This window comes from Sinohyriopsis cumingii, chromosome 6 (assembly GCF_028554795.1).
Source record: "Sinohyriopsis cumingii isolate HCF-2022 chromosome 6, ASM2855479v2, whole genome shotgun sequence".
In the NCBI taxonomy this organism is placed as follows: Eukaryota; Metazoa; Mollusca; class Bivalvia; order Unionida; family Unionidae; genus Sinohyriopsis; species Sinohyriopsis cumingii.
Genome location: NC_142966.1, coordinates 44525210 through 44538704, shown reverse-complemented (window position 1 = coordinate 44538704; position 13495 = coordinate 44525210). Strand labels below are relative to the sequence as shown.

At 39.1% G+C, this 13495-nt stretch overlaps 1 protein-coding gene across 1 annotated transcript in view; it reads left to right on the top strand.

Annotated features, from left to right (window-relative positions):
* Positions 1–13495, top strand: part of LOC149796829 (transforming growth factor-beta-induced protein ig-h3-like) — a 205823-nt gene that overhangs the window by 149804 nt on the left and 42524 nt on the right. The window contains exon 3 of the mRNA XM_089960290.1: positions 12627–12725. Coding sequence (XP_089816416.1) covers positions 12627–12725 — 99 coding nt within the window. The remainder of the gene's footprint in view (positions 1–12626; positions 12726–13495) is intronic.

The following is a 13495-nucleotide window of genomic DNA, read 5'->3' as shown; positions in this document are numbered from 1 at the left end:
GATATGTCACGATCAATCAGAAGAACTTGATATATACTTCCTTATAGGTGGAATCAAACTGCCACAAAAAAAGAATCCTGATCTGCCATAGCTTAATGCACCTGCACATCAGGATCTATGTAGTTTGTAATGCTGATTACTCCTAACAAACTGCACAAACCCAGATCTGCTGACACTTTATGCAATGGCAGATCTGGGTCTGTGCAGTTTGCAGTTGGACTTGTCTTAAACATGAGTTGTTTCTAAAACCTTACATGCACATTTATCCCTTGGTCTGGTTGGTGTTATGTAAAATTGGGACCCCTTAGAGTGTTATGTAAAAATGGCACCCCTTAGACCTCCAAACATGATCTTGATCATCTTGAAAATCGTGTTACTGCTTCTCATCACAAACAGACAATCATATCAATATGGGATTTCAAATAAAGACTTTATATAATGCCTTGCTTGTCCTAAATGAAAATAGTGCTGATCTGTGAGAGCCAATAATGCCACCATGTGAACATCTTAAAAATCTTGTTATTGCTACCCCTCCTAAACAGAGGTCATGTCTAGATGGTCCTAAAAGACAATGGTACTACTCTGAAGGCTTCCAATATAGCGATCATGGTGGCCCTCTTGAAATTCTTATCATTACCCCTTCTGGCTGGTCATATTTATCAGGCTTTATGTGATTAGCTTATCTACAATGACCCTATGACTTGTAATATATATGCACAATGGTGGTCATGGATGGTGCCACTTGGACTCTGATGTGGCTACCACAGTTGCCATCCAGAAAATCTTCTCCTGAATGAATGGTCATATAGAATTTGCAAATGAAAGGCTTTTTGTGTCTTGTTGGTCTTAAATGAAAATGGTGCTGTTCTAACCTACAATATGGTTTCATGGCAGCCATCTTGAAAATCTTGATATTAGCACTTCTCCTCCTTAAAGGCTGACCATATATCAACATGGAACTTAATTACAAGTCTCCTCCTTAAAAGCTGACCATATATCAACATGGAATTTAATTACAAGTCTCCTCCTTAAAGGCTGACCATATATCAACATGGAATTTAATTACAAGTCTCTTCCTTAAAGGCTGATCATATATCAACATGGAATTTAATTACAAGACTCCTCCTTAAAGGCTGACCATATATCAACATGGAATTTAATTACAAGACACCTCCTTAAAGGCTGACCATATATCAACATGGAATTTAATTACAAGTCTCCTCCTTAAAGGCTGACCATATATCAACATGGAATTTAATTACAAGACTCCTCCTTAAAGGCTGACCATATATCAACATGGAATTTAATTACAAGTCTCCTTCTTAAAGGCTGACCATATATCAACATGGAATTTAATTACAAGTCTCCTTCTTAAAGGCTGACCATATATCAACCTGGAATTTAATTAAAAGACTTATTGTGACATCTAGTTGGCCTAAAATGAACATGATGTCCCTGAGACATCTGATAAAATCACCTTGGTGGCGATCATCAAAATCTTGTTACTGCTACTCCTCTTAAACTGTTGATCATATTGACATTGAGTTTTTCACTTAAAGACTTCTTTTAATGTCATGTTAGTCCTAAATGAAAAGATTGCAAATCTAATGTCCAACATAGCCACCACACTGGCAATCTGAACAATACTTTTGTCAGCATTTCTCATGACTTGACATATTAGCATCGGGTTTTCACTGAAAGACTGCATTTGATGTCCAGTTGGTACTAAACTAAAATGGCAATTCAGACGTGTATGCATACATTTTTTATTTTACCAAATTTGGTATTTTTGAGTTTTTGAGGAATATTTGAGATGGTTTTAATACTTCTACATTCGGCCAATGTGGATATGTGAGAAAGCTTGCCAGCAGCTTCTGGAGGGTCGGTGGTTCTTTCCGTGGATTTTCCTGGTTCTTCCTCCACCATTAATACTGGCCACCATGTATAGCCTATCATGTGCTGAAAAATGGCATTAAACCCTACAACAACAACAACAACAATACTTCTACATTCATGTCTGCTCAAAATGGCCTTTTTCTGACCATTGCATTGGAAAGGAGGAATATTTATGTTGATTCAGTGGTGAACATTACTTAAATAATGACTATACATATACAGGTTAATTGTTTATGTGCATGAGCATGAGCATATGAATTAAATGAGTGGACTACAGTTGGTAGGCCTCAGCCGTAATGGCTGACCAAGATAAATTCTTTAATAGTCAACATACTGGCTATCAAATTGAAGCCTGCGACCTTCACCCTGTTGGAGCAGATAGTGATAAAGTCTTCTGAAGTATAGTCATAGTAAAATTATTTTAATTACTTTTTGAAAAATCTCTGCTTTATTTATTACCTCATTATAATACCTCTACTCTGCTGTATTACTGAGAAATATTTGTTTTATTGTTTTATGTTTTTTTATGCCCTGTCAAAAAGCAATTTCATTTCAAGATGACCTTAATTTGTGCTTGATAATTCATGTTTACAATGGCTGCTGGAGACTACTACAGGTTCATATAGGTGACTTGTTTAATCATTTGTTATATTTTATTTCAAATTATGGAAGAAATTTCCACCCAGAATTTTCAAATCAGACCTTGATTTTATTTGGTGCTACCATACTGAGGCAGAAAAGTGAATTTTGTTATACATGGTAAGAACAGTTCATCAGTGATTGTGTGAATTTTGGGGATATCCAGTCTTGAACGTCAAGTGTGGGCTAATTGTTTTACAGCAATTGTTTGTTTGCTGACCTCTAATAATAATTGTTATTCCTCTATGCCCCATGGGCATGCTTTATTGTTGGGGAAAAATTGTATATCCATCTATTCTTATTTCACATCTTTTCATGTCTTTGTTGGTGTTAACAATAGCCAAAGTTTTCAAAATGGCAATTAATTTTCTCTTTGATACAAGCGATTTAGTAATCAAAACTTTCAAGGTTTCAGAACTCTGCAAGACTGCAGTCAAAAGCCACTGACTTCCACAAATATAAACACATTTGAATTAATGACAAAAGTAACTAAATTTCTTGGTTGAAACACTTTCAGAAATAGCACAGTCTGGCATTGAAACAATGCATTTTTTGTTTGAAAACAAAAGTAATGTAATAGAATCGGAACTGATTATAATAAATTGTGGTAGATGATTGAACGTTAAAGTTAAATTAGAACAAGATTTGGATTGGCAAATTCATTAGTGCAGCTTTTTTGGTGTGAAAGAGGTTTATGAACATACAATGCTTCAATAGACTATTAAGCATTTGATAAAACTATAATGCAAATATCCAAGGAAAAAATGTTCTTGAATGCGTTATGTCAGAATTGTCAAAGCAAGTAAGATTATCTCTTTATCTTTTTATCATTAAATACCATGTATGCTTATAAGTTGAATCAAATTGCAAACAACAAAGATCCTGATATTCCATCGCATAATGTGTCGGCATATCTGGGTCTGTGAAGTTTGCTGTTGGACTCGTCTTATAGGTGAGCATATAAGGTACTTGAAATTCTTTGTGTCTCCCAGATTTGGAGGACAGGGGAACACAATGTCCCCAGCACTTGGAGTCCTAGGTGTGGCACTGGATATCTCACTTGACCCATCATTAAATATATCTACTGACATAGCATCATCATCATCATTGGCGACTCGGTCTCGAAAGACCATGCGAATAGCGCCCTTGGGGTGTTGCCTGTCTCTGTTGGCAACGTCTGCTGTGGCTGTGCAGGCCTATACGTGAGTGACAGTCCCTACTGCAGTTGGTGCAGACATACTGGGAAGTCTGCATTACTGTGGTTGCTGTTGCGTTCTTCTTTCTCTTACGTTTCTCTGCCACCAACTGGCCTCTCCTTGCATCAGCGACTGATATGCCATTGTTTACCATCAGTCTCCAGGTGCCTCGGTCCTCAGCCAGCTCTTCCCAGCCATCGGGTGAAATGTTGCATGCCTTCATGTCCCTCTTGCACACATCTTTGAAACGGAGTGAGGGGCGTCCGACTCTTCTCATGCCAGTGGCCAGCTGTCCATATAAGATGTCCTTTGGCAGCCTTCCATCCTCCATGCGTCGGACGTGACCCAGCCATCGAAGGCGGCGTTTAATTAGCAGGGAGTACATGCTGGGGGTTCTTGCACGCTGCAGGATCTCGCTGTGTGGAACACGGTCTTGCCAGCTGATTTTCAGGATGCGTTTTAGGCACCGTATATGGAAGGAGTTGAGCCGGCGTTCTTGCCTCATGTAGGTACTCCACGTCTCACTTCCATATAGAAGGGTGCTGAGAACGCAGGCCTGGTAGACTTGGACCTTGGTGTGCTCTGTCAGCGCGTTGTTTTCCCAAACCCTCTTTGTTAATCGAGCCATGATGGTGTTTGCCTTTCCAAGCCTTCTGTCCAGCTCCATATCAATCGAGAGAGTGTTGCTGATGGTTGACCCTAGGTAGGTAAAGTTGTTGACTGCTTCCAGGGTGACACCGTTGATTTTGATTGAAGGGGCAATGGTGGTATCTTGCACGCTGACATTTGTTTTTTCCAAGCTGATTGTGAGACCAAAGTGCGTGCAGGCAACAGCAAAACGGTCTCCCAGTCTCTGGAGGGCTTCCTCGGTGTGGGCCACAAGAGCTGCGTCATCTGCAAAAAGCATCTCCCTGATGAGCACAGCTCTCACTTTGGTCTTTGAGCGCAGTCGTGCCAGGTTGAACAGGCTCCCATCAGACCTGGTGTGTAGATATATGCCATCCGTGGACGTGTCGAAGGCGTAGGACAGGAGCAGGGAGAAGAAGATCCCAAAAAGTGTTGGTGCCAGCACGCAGCCCTGCTTCACACCACTGTTAATTGGGAAGGAAGTTGAGGATGATCCATCATACATGACTGTTCCCTTCATATCTGCATGGAAAGAGATTATCATGCTGAGGAGTTTTGGGGGGCAACCGATCTTACTCAGAAGTTCAAAAAGGCCCTTCCTGCTGACCAAGTCAAAGGCCTTGGTGAGGTCGATGAACATCATGTAGAGTGGTTGACCTTGCTCTCTGCTCTTCTCTTGGAGTTGTCGTAGGGAGAAGATCATGTCTGTCGTCGACCTGCCTGCTCTGAAGCCGCACTGTGATTCCGGGTACACACGGTCTGCCAGCAACTGCAGCCTGTTGAGTATGATGCGGGCGTACACTTTACCAACAATACTCAAGAGCGAGATCCCTCTGTAATTATTACAGTCACTGCGGTCGCCCTTGTTTTTGTAAAGGGTCACAATTGTGGCATCACGCATGTCTTGGGGGACTACTCCTTCCTCCCAGCAGCGGCAAAGTAGCTCGTGCAGTGGTTTAATCAATGCTGGTTTTCCACGTTTGATAGCTTCGGGTGGGATGCTGTCACTACCTGGTGCTTTGTCGTTTGGAAGGCAGTCGATTGCTTTGCTGAGCTCCTCTAAGGTTGGCACTTTGTCGAGCTCTTCCATGGTGGGCAGATTCTTTATGCTGCTGAGGGCTGCATCAGTGACTGACGTTTCTCGGGAGTATAGTTCTGAGTAGTGCTCCACCCATCTGGCCATCTGTTGCCCACGGTCTGTGATCTTCTCTCCCGTCAGGGATTTCAGGGGAGCGACCCCTTTCACTGTAGGGCCTAGAGCCTTCTTGATGCCACTGTACATGCCTTGGATGTGTCCGGACTCGGCACTTCGCTGGATCCCTTCACACAGTTGTTGCCAGTACTCGTTCGCACACTGTTTAGCAATGCGTTGGGTGTTACTTCGGGCACTTCTGAGAGCAGCAAGCGTCCGTTCATTAGGGCATTTTTTGTAAGCTATGAAGGCTTTTCGTTTCTCCTCGATTTGTGGTTCCATCCTTGATAGGTGTGCATTGAACCAGTCCTGGCTGGGTCGTTCCTTCTTGCCAAACGTTGACATAGCTGTACTGTAGATGGCACCCTTCATGGCGTTCCACTTGGCTGTAGCGTCATACTCAGGCAGGTCCTGGAGAGCCTTGTTCAGGGCAGACACATACTCCTCCACCTTGGCAGGGACTGACATCTGTGCAGTGTTTATGCGAGGACATCCTTTTGGTTTTGTGCGGTGTAGCACATGTGGCTGTAATCGCACTCTGCTGCTCACAAGGGCATGGTCGGAGTCACAGTCTGCACTGTGGTAGGTTCTGGTGGAGAGGACGCTGTTAAGGGCAGAGCGCCTGGTGATGACCAAGTCGAGTTGGTGCCAGTGATGAGATCTGGGGTGTTTCCATGACACTTTGTGTTGTGGCTTACACTTGAAGAAGGTGTTTGTGATGCACAGGCCATGGTAGGTGCATAGCTCCAGCAGTCTCTGGCCGTTTTCGTTGGTCTTTCCAGTGCCATGATATCCGAGGCAGGTAGGCCAGGACTCGTGGTCCGCACCTACTCTGGCATTAAAGTCGCCGAGGAGGAATAGTGGTTCATTTTTGGGGCATCCTTTGATCTGTTCGTCCAGCTGCCCATAGAACTGATCCTTCATGTCTTCTGATGACGTGAGGGTTGGGGCGTAGACACTGATGATGTTGACAGGACCTGAAGTAGTGGTGAGGCGGATGGACAAGAGACGCTCAGTGCCCCCTGTTGGAGGTTCAACCGAGGCCAGGAGATTGTTTTTGATGGCAAAGCCCACTCCGTGCTGATGGGGCTCCTCAGGTTCTCGACCCTTCCAGAAGAAGGTGTAGTTTTCCTCTCTGAGGGAGCCACTAGAGGCGAGCCTGGTTTCCTGGAGGGCAGCTATGCTGGTATTTAGTCTGGTGAGTTCTCTATCGATGATGGCCGTCTTTCTGGTGTCGTCCACTTCTCTGAGGTCGTCGGAGATGCCTGTACACATGGTGCGCACATTCCAGCTTGCAAATCGAAGAGCTGGAGTCTTCTTTATTGGTTTCTTGTTTCTTTTGTCTGGTGTGGAATTACCGTCTGCTTGTCATGCTGAACAACACACTGAGCTCCAGACACCCACTGGAGCAGGCAGACGATGGCGGGTCAACACCTTATTGACCGGGGGCTGCCCGGCTTGAGGCGGGCGATAGTTGGCCAGTGGGACACGATGATCCCTCCCACCGTCAAAGCTGACCCGTGGCGCCCCTTCCCTACACCAATCGGGTGGGACTTATAACCCGTAAACTGTCAGCTTCCGTGTTGTTTCCTCACTCAGTAGCGAGACTGGAGTGTCCTCTCCAGGGCGCAAGCCTGGGCGTGGAATATGGAGATCCTGGGCTGCCCAGACGTCAGGATCCCCCTCTCGTCCTTGCTGGTGGGGTCCAAAGGAATGCTGAGCATGACATTTGGCACCAGTTTGGATGCAGGAGCTGCCGGAAGGAGGTCGTAGTCGACCCCCAGCCGCCTTAGGGGCTCCACTCCTGATTTTCTGTCTGGGTTTACTCCCGTAGCCTTTCCTTCTCCCGAAGATATCCACAAGGCAGTGGAGCCTGACATAGCATACAGTTAGCCAAATCAGTATGTAATATATCTACTGAGTTAGCATACAGTTAGCCAAACAAGTATGTAATATATCTACTCAGTAGCATACAGTTAGCCAAACCTGAGCATGTAATATACCTACTGAGTTAGCATACAGTTAGCCAAACCAGTATGTAATATATCTACTGAGTAGCATACAGTTAGCCAAACAAGTATGTAAAATATCTACTGAGTTAGCATACAGTTAGCCAAACAAGTATGTAAAATATCTACTGAGTTAGCATACAGTTAGCCAAACCAGTATGTAATATATCTACTGAGTAGCATACAGTTAGCCAAACCAGTATGTAAAATATCTCCTGAGTTAGCATACAGTTAGCCAAACAAGTATGTAAAATATCTACTGAGTTAGCATACAATTAGCCAAACAAGTATGTAAAATATCTACTGAGTTAGCATACAGTTAGCCAAACAAGTATGTAAAATATCTCCTGAGTTAGCATACAGATAGCCAAACCAGTATGTAATATATCTACTGAGTAGCATACAGTTAGCCAAACCAGTATGTAAAATATCTACTGAGTTAACATACAGTTAGCCAAACAAGTATGTAATACACATGTATATCTACTGAGTAGCATACAGTTAGCCAAACCAGTATGTAATATATCTACTGAGTAGCATATAGTTAGCCAAACCAGTATGTAAAATATCTACTGAGTTAGCATACAGTTAGCCAAACAAGTATGTGATACACATGTATATCTACTGAGTAGCATACAGTTAGCCAAACCAGTATGTAATATATCTACTGAGTAGCATACAGTTAGCATACAGTTAGCCAAACAAGTATGTAATACACATGTTTATCTACTGAGTAGCATACAGTTAGCCAAACCAGTATGTAATATATCTACTGAGTAGCATACAGTTAGCCAAACCAGTATGTAAAATATCTACTGAGTTAGCATACAGTTAGCCAAACAAGTATGTAATACACATGTATATCTACTGAATAGCATACAGTTAGCCAAACCAGTATGTAATATATCTACTGAGTAGCATACAGTTAGCCAAACCAGTATGTAAAATATCTACTGAGTTAGCATACAGTTAGCCAAACAAGCATGTGGGCCTTAGTTTACTTTGAGTAGTATATATGGCAGATTTGTGTGATCAGATTCAAAGATTTAATTGAATTGGATCTTTTGGGATGACTTTTATATACAATATGAAAATAGTACAAGAATTTTAACTTGAAGAATTTATAAAGGTAGAATAAAGTGTCCATGGAAATTATATGTTATATGAACACTTAACTGTGTATTTTCTGGGCTGGTTGCAAAAAGTATACACTTTGGGCTTAAAAAATTATATCTTATTACTTGGAATATGCACTGTAAATTACTCAATGTTTTTGTACAATTATCTTCTCTTATATCATAATTGATTACAAAAACAGATATGGTCTGGTTATATAAATTGTGATGTAAATAAATTTGAGTCCATTCCATTCTCTTGCCTCATATATCATCTGTTAATAAGGATATAATGAGGTGGGTTTCTTGTGTACCACTATAACCTGATTTTACTGTACAGTGTATATACCAGAGAAATCTGCCTTAGTGGATACAATGTACCTATATATAAAGTACAACATTTATGAATTCATTCAGTTACTCACATATTTTACCTGTATATAAGTATATCTGTCTATAAACAATGTGGTTCTTTGAGTGTCCTTTATATAGAGGTTTTCCTGCATATTTTGTGTTTGCAGTGGTCATAAGCAGGGAATTTGGGGCCATCAATTTCTCTCATAGAATAGGGAATTTGGAACCATCAATTTCTCACACAGAATAGTGAATTTGGGACCATCTCAATTTCTCACATAGAATAGGGAATTTGGGGCCATCAATTTCTCACATAGAATAGGGAATTTGGGACCATCTCAATTTCTCACATAGAACAGGGAATTTGGGACCATCTCAATTTCTCACATAGAATAGGGAATTTGGGGCCATCAATTTCTCACATAGAATAGGGAATTTGGGACCATCAATTTCTCACATAGAATAGTGAATTTGGGACCATCTCAATTTCTCACATAGAATAGGGAATTTGGGACCATCAATTTCTCACATAGAATAGGCAATTTGGGACCATCAATTTCTCACACAGAATAGGGAATTTGGGACCATCTCAATTTCTCACTAGACCTCCAGATGAGCAGCATATTTGCATTTTTAGACAATTAAAAAAGTATCAAAACACATTAAGAAAGTTTTTAATGCATTCAAATTATGCTAATCGTAATTTAATTTGAAATATTTAGGTAAAAGGTTGTCAAAATATTGATCCTGTTTTAAGCAGAGTTCATGCTGAACTATGGCACATTCTGTCAGTACAAAATATACTGTTGGGTTATTGGCTATATCATACAAAGGAAATTGGGGATAAGTTCCTTTTCCAAGGTCACACCAAGGTGGCCAACACAAGCTGGTCTGGATGGATATCAAACCCACAACTCTTGGATTACAAATCAACACTTTACCAACTGAGCAGCTGGCACTACTGGGTCAAATTCTGGATGTTCTGCACGTGTTTGAAATGTTAGTACTGGATCAGTGTGGAGGACTCACTAAAGCAGAGCCATGTAATTGGTCATACCCAGAATTAGTCTGGTTATTAGCCATTTCATGCATTCTAAAATGCTTGAAAAATGTCTTCATGATTAAGGCTCAGTCTGGTATCCCAAGTTAGATTGTTTTAGTGTTCACAAAATACCCCACTGAATTTCGAAAGAATGCAGTTTGTTCTAAACTGTGGAGTTAATTAATTAAATTCTTATCTAGAGTTCTCTTTCACAGAATTAAATTTCCTATTCTTATATTTTTGTATCTAATCTAAATATATGTCAAGGTGATTGACATGTTTATAGAAATCTAAGTCTGAACAAATCATACTCGGAAGGAAGTTTTCTTGCAGTTTGGTAAAACTGATTGCTCCAGTATCATAAATATCATTTTGGTCATTATTGTGAACATATTTTATAAATCTATTACTTGCTAACATATGGCAAAAATAATCCCAAAGAACAGTTTGTTTGCATTTCACATCAGTGCAACACAGGAGAAATCAGATCTACAGAAATAAATCAAATTTTGTACTCATTGGCATGAATGACAAGTTCATAATATGAATGAAAAAAAGGTTATAAATACTGAAAATGACAAAGTTTGATGGTATCTGTGGTAATTTAGCCATTATCTTGAGACATACATCAATCTGCCAACAGTTTTATCCCTAATTCTCTAGTGATAAGCCCGTATTTGCTGATAAATCCCATGTGCCTTGTCTCATAATTTGGCAGTCTTTTTGGGGGCCTACTGGTCACTGACAGTCTTTTGTCCATCTGTGTGAGCATTGTACATTCATTTTGTGCCTGTCCTCTGTCTTATAAATGTGTGAGGATTGTACATTCATTGTGTGACTGTCCTCAGTCTTATAACTGTGTGAGGATTGTACATTCATTGTGTGCCTGTCCTCAGTCTGATAACTGTGTGAGTTCATTTATGCCATAGTTAATACCTGAAGGAGGGACATGGATTTATTATTCTATAGAAATCTTTAATTCAAAATATGATTATAGTTTGCTTCAATGAAAATACAAAGATGAGTATACAAGACAATCAGCTGTCTCATCTAATTCCTCAGTCCTTGAAAAGCATTGCAAAGATTGTATGAAGTGGCTCAATGCTGCTATGTGAGACAGCACTTATATCTTGAATTACAATATGATGAATTGTACTCACTGCAGAATGAAAGTCTGCAATATAGTGCTCTTTTAATGAGGTATATTTTATCTTGCTTCTTTTGTATTTTTTGCCTCATTAGAAAAGTGATTGTAGCATTATATCTCATGGGATTTTTGTGTGTGGTCCCAAGATTGATTGTATAAAGTTTTCATGTTAATCAAGGCAATACCTAAAAATGTAACTCCATTCTTATTAAAACAGATAGAATCTCAGCTAATTAAAAAAAATAAGATATGCAGAAATCTGTTCACTCAGTCTTAGTTTAAAATTGTGAAAGTTATGTGCCTATGATATATATTTCCTATAGTGTACCATGATCTGATATTGTTTGCATGTCTATCTGTCTGTCTGTCTGTCCCCTTGTTTTATCAGCACAATAGCCTAACTTTTCCATCATCTACAATTAACAAATTTTATAAATAGCTTTTATTTTCTGCAAGGAACAAATATATTTATTTTGGGTTTACAAGGTTAAAGGTCAAGGTTACAAGGGACTGAACAAAGAAAATTTATACAAAACTGCATAGGTTTTGTTCCATATGTATTAATTGAATATTATAGATGGCGTGCATATATTAAATATTGCAAATAGTTTGCATTGGAAGCAAGGAAGACACCTATTGATCTTGGGTTAAAGGTCAAAGATCAAGATAATTGGGCCAAACTTTGTGGATGGCTTGTATTTAAGGCAAGGAAAGCGCCTATTGATCTTGTGGTCAATATGTCAAAGGTCAGTGTCACAAGGATGCAGAGAAGAAAAGTGGTTTCAGTAAAAAAACTTGAGTTCTGTTTGTTACTGTGAAATTTTTTGTAGATGGCATGCATTTAGGATCTGTAAGACTATTGATTTTTGGATTTAAAAGGTAAAGTATCTGACCAGTGAAAGAGGGTTTTATATGAATGGAGTTTAATAATGCCATTTACGATATGGCAGGCAAATAATGTACAGTTTATGGTACTCCTCTTGCATTATTTTACTGTACACTTAAATAATGTTATACTGTACATTGAAATAATATTTTACAATACACTGAAATATTTTACTGTACACTGAAATAATATTTTACAATGCACTGAAATATTTTACTGTACACTGAAATATTTTACTGTACACTGAAATAATATTTTACAATACACTGAAATATTTTACTGTACACTGAAATATTTTACTGTACACTGAAATAATATTTTACAATACACTGAAATATTTTACTGTACACTGAAATATTTTACTGTACACTAAAATAAATTTTTACAATACACTGAAATTATAGTTTACAATACACTGAAATAAGATGTTACTGTACATTTAAATAATATTTGTCAGAAGTGAGCAATGAAGCTACTTTACAAATGCTTAAAATTTTTAACTTTGTTTTCATTTGTCTTTCAGACCTAATGTGTGTGCTATTCAGGAAGTGTACAGGACAGGGGAGAAGTTCTATCCAGATTGTGTCAAGTCTAGGCTGAGGAAAATATGTGACAGACCAACGTAAAAATATTTGTGATATATACATTACTTGTCTTAAAGATTTAATCTCTGCCAGTTTGGTCTAGTGTATTATGATATGATCACATCTATCCATTAATGTTTTCTTTTTTTCACAGTAGCCTGAATATTTCAGACATGCCACCACCAAAGGTTGTGCTTGGGGTAATGAATAACTAGATCAGTTTGGAGTCAAAAGGTCAAAGATCAAGGTCACTGTGACTGAAAGAAGAAGCTTCTGCACAAAATGTTTAATTCTCAACCATGTAACTTCACCCAAGCTTGTGGGTGGCTTATGTTTTAAATAAGAAAGAAACCTGTTCATACTGGGTCCAAAGGTCAAATATAAATGTCATTGTGACTCAGACAAGAATGGTTTTGCAGAAAAACTTTATTTCTAGAACTAACAAGGAAATCATTGAGATTCTTAGTTCTCTCATAAGCATGTGTAGGCATGCTTTTGTGAATTGATTTAGTACTTCCATTACAAGATAATTGAAAAGATCCCAGTATTTGTTGATACATAATATTGTGTATATTAAGTAGACTGAGTAACAAGAGGAACTAGATTCTCATCCGTATCCCTTATTTTACATTTTAGTTATTTAAGCTGTGTAAAGGAAGATTCATTTTCAAAAGCAGCATTTCTAAAAGCAGCTGGATAATTTATATTAAAAAATTCTTGATGTGATTCTGTCAAAAATGTTTGAAAGAAATTATCTTCAGAAATATTGTTTCTGTATCTTTTCACTGCAAGGAATTTAGTCTTTGCA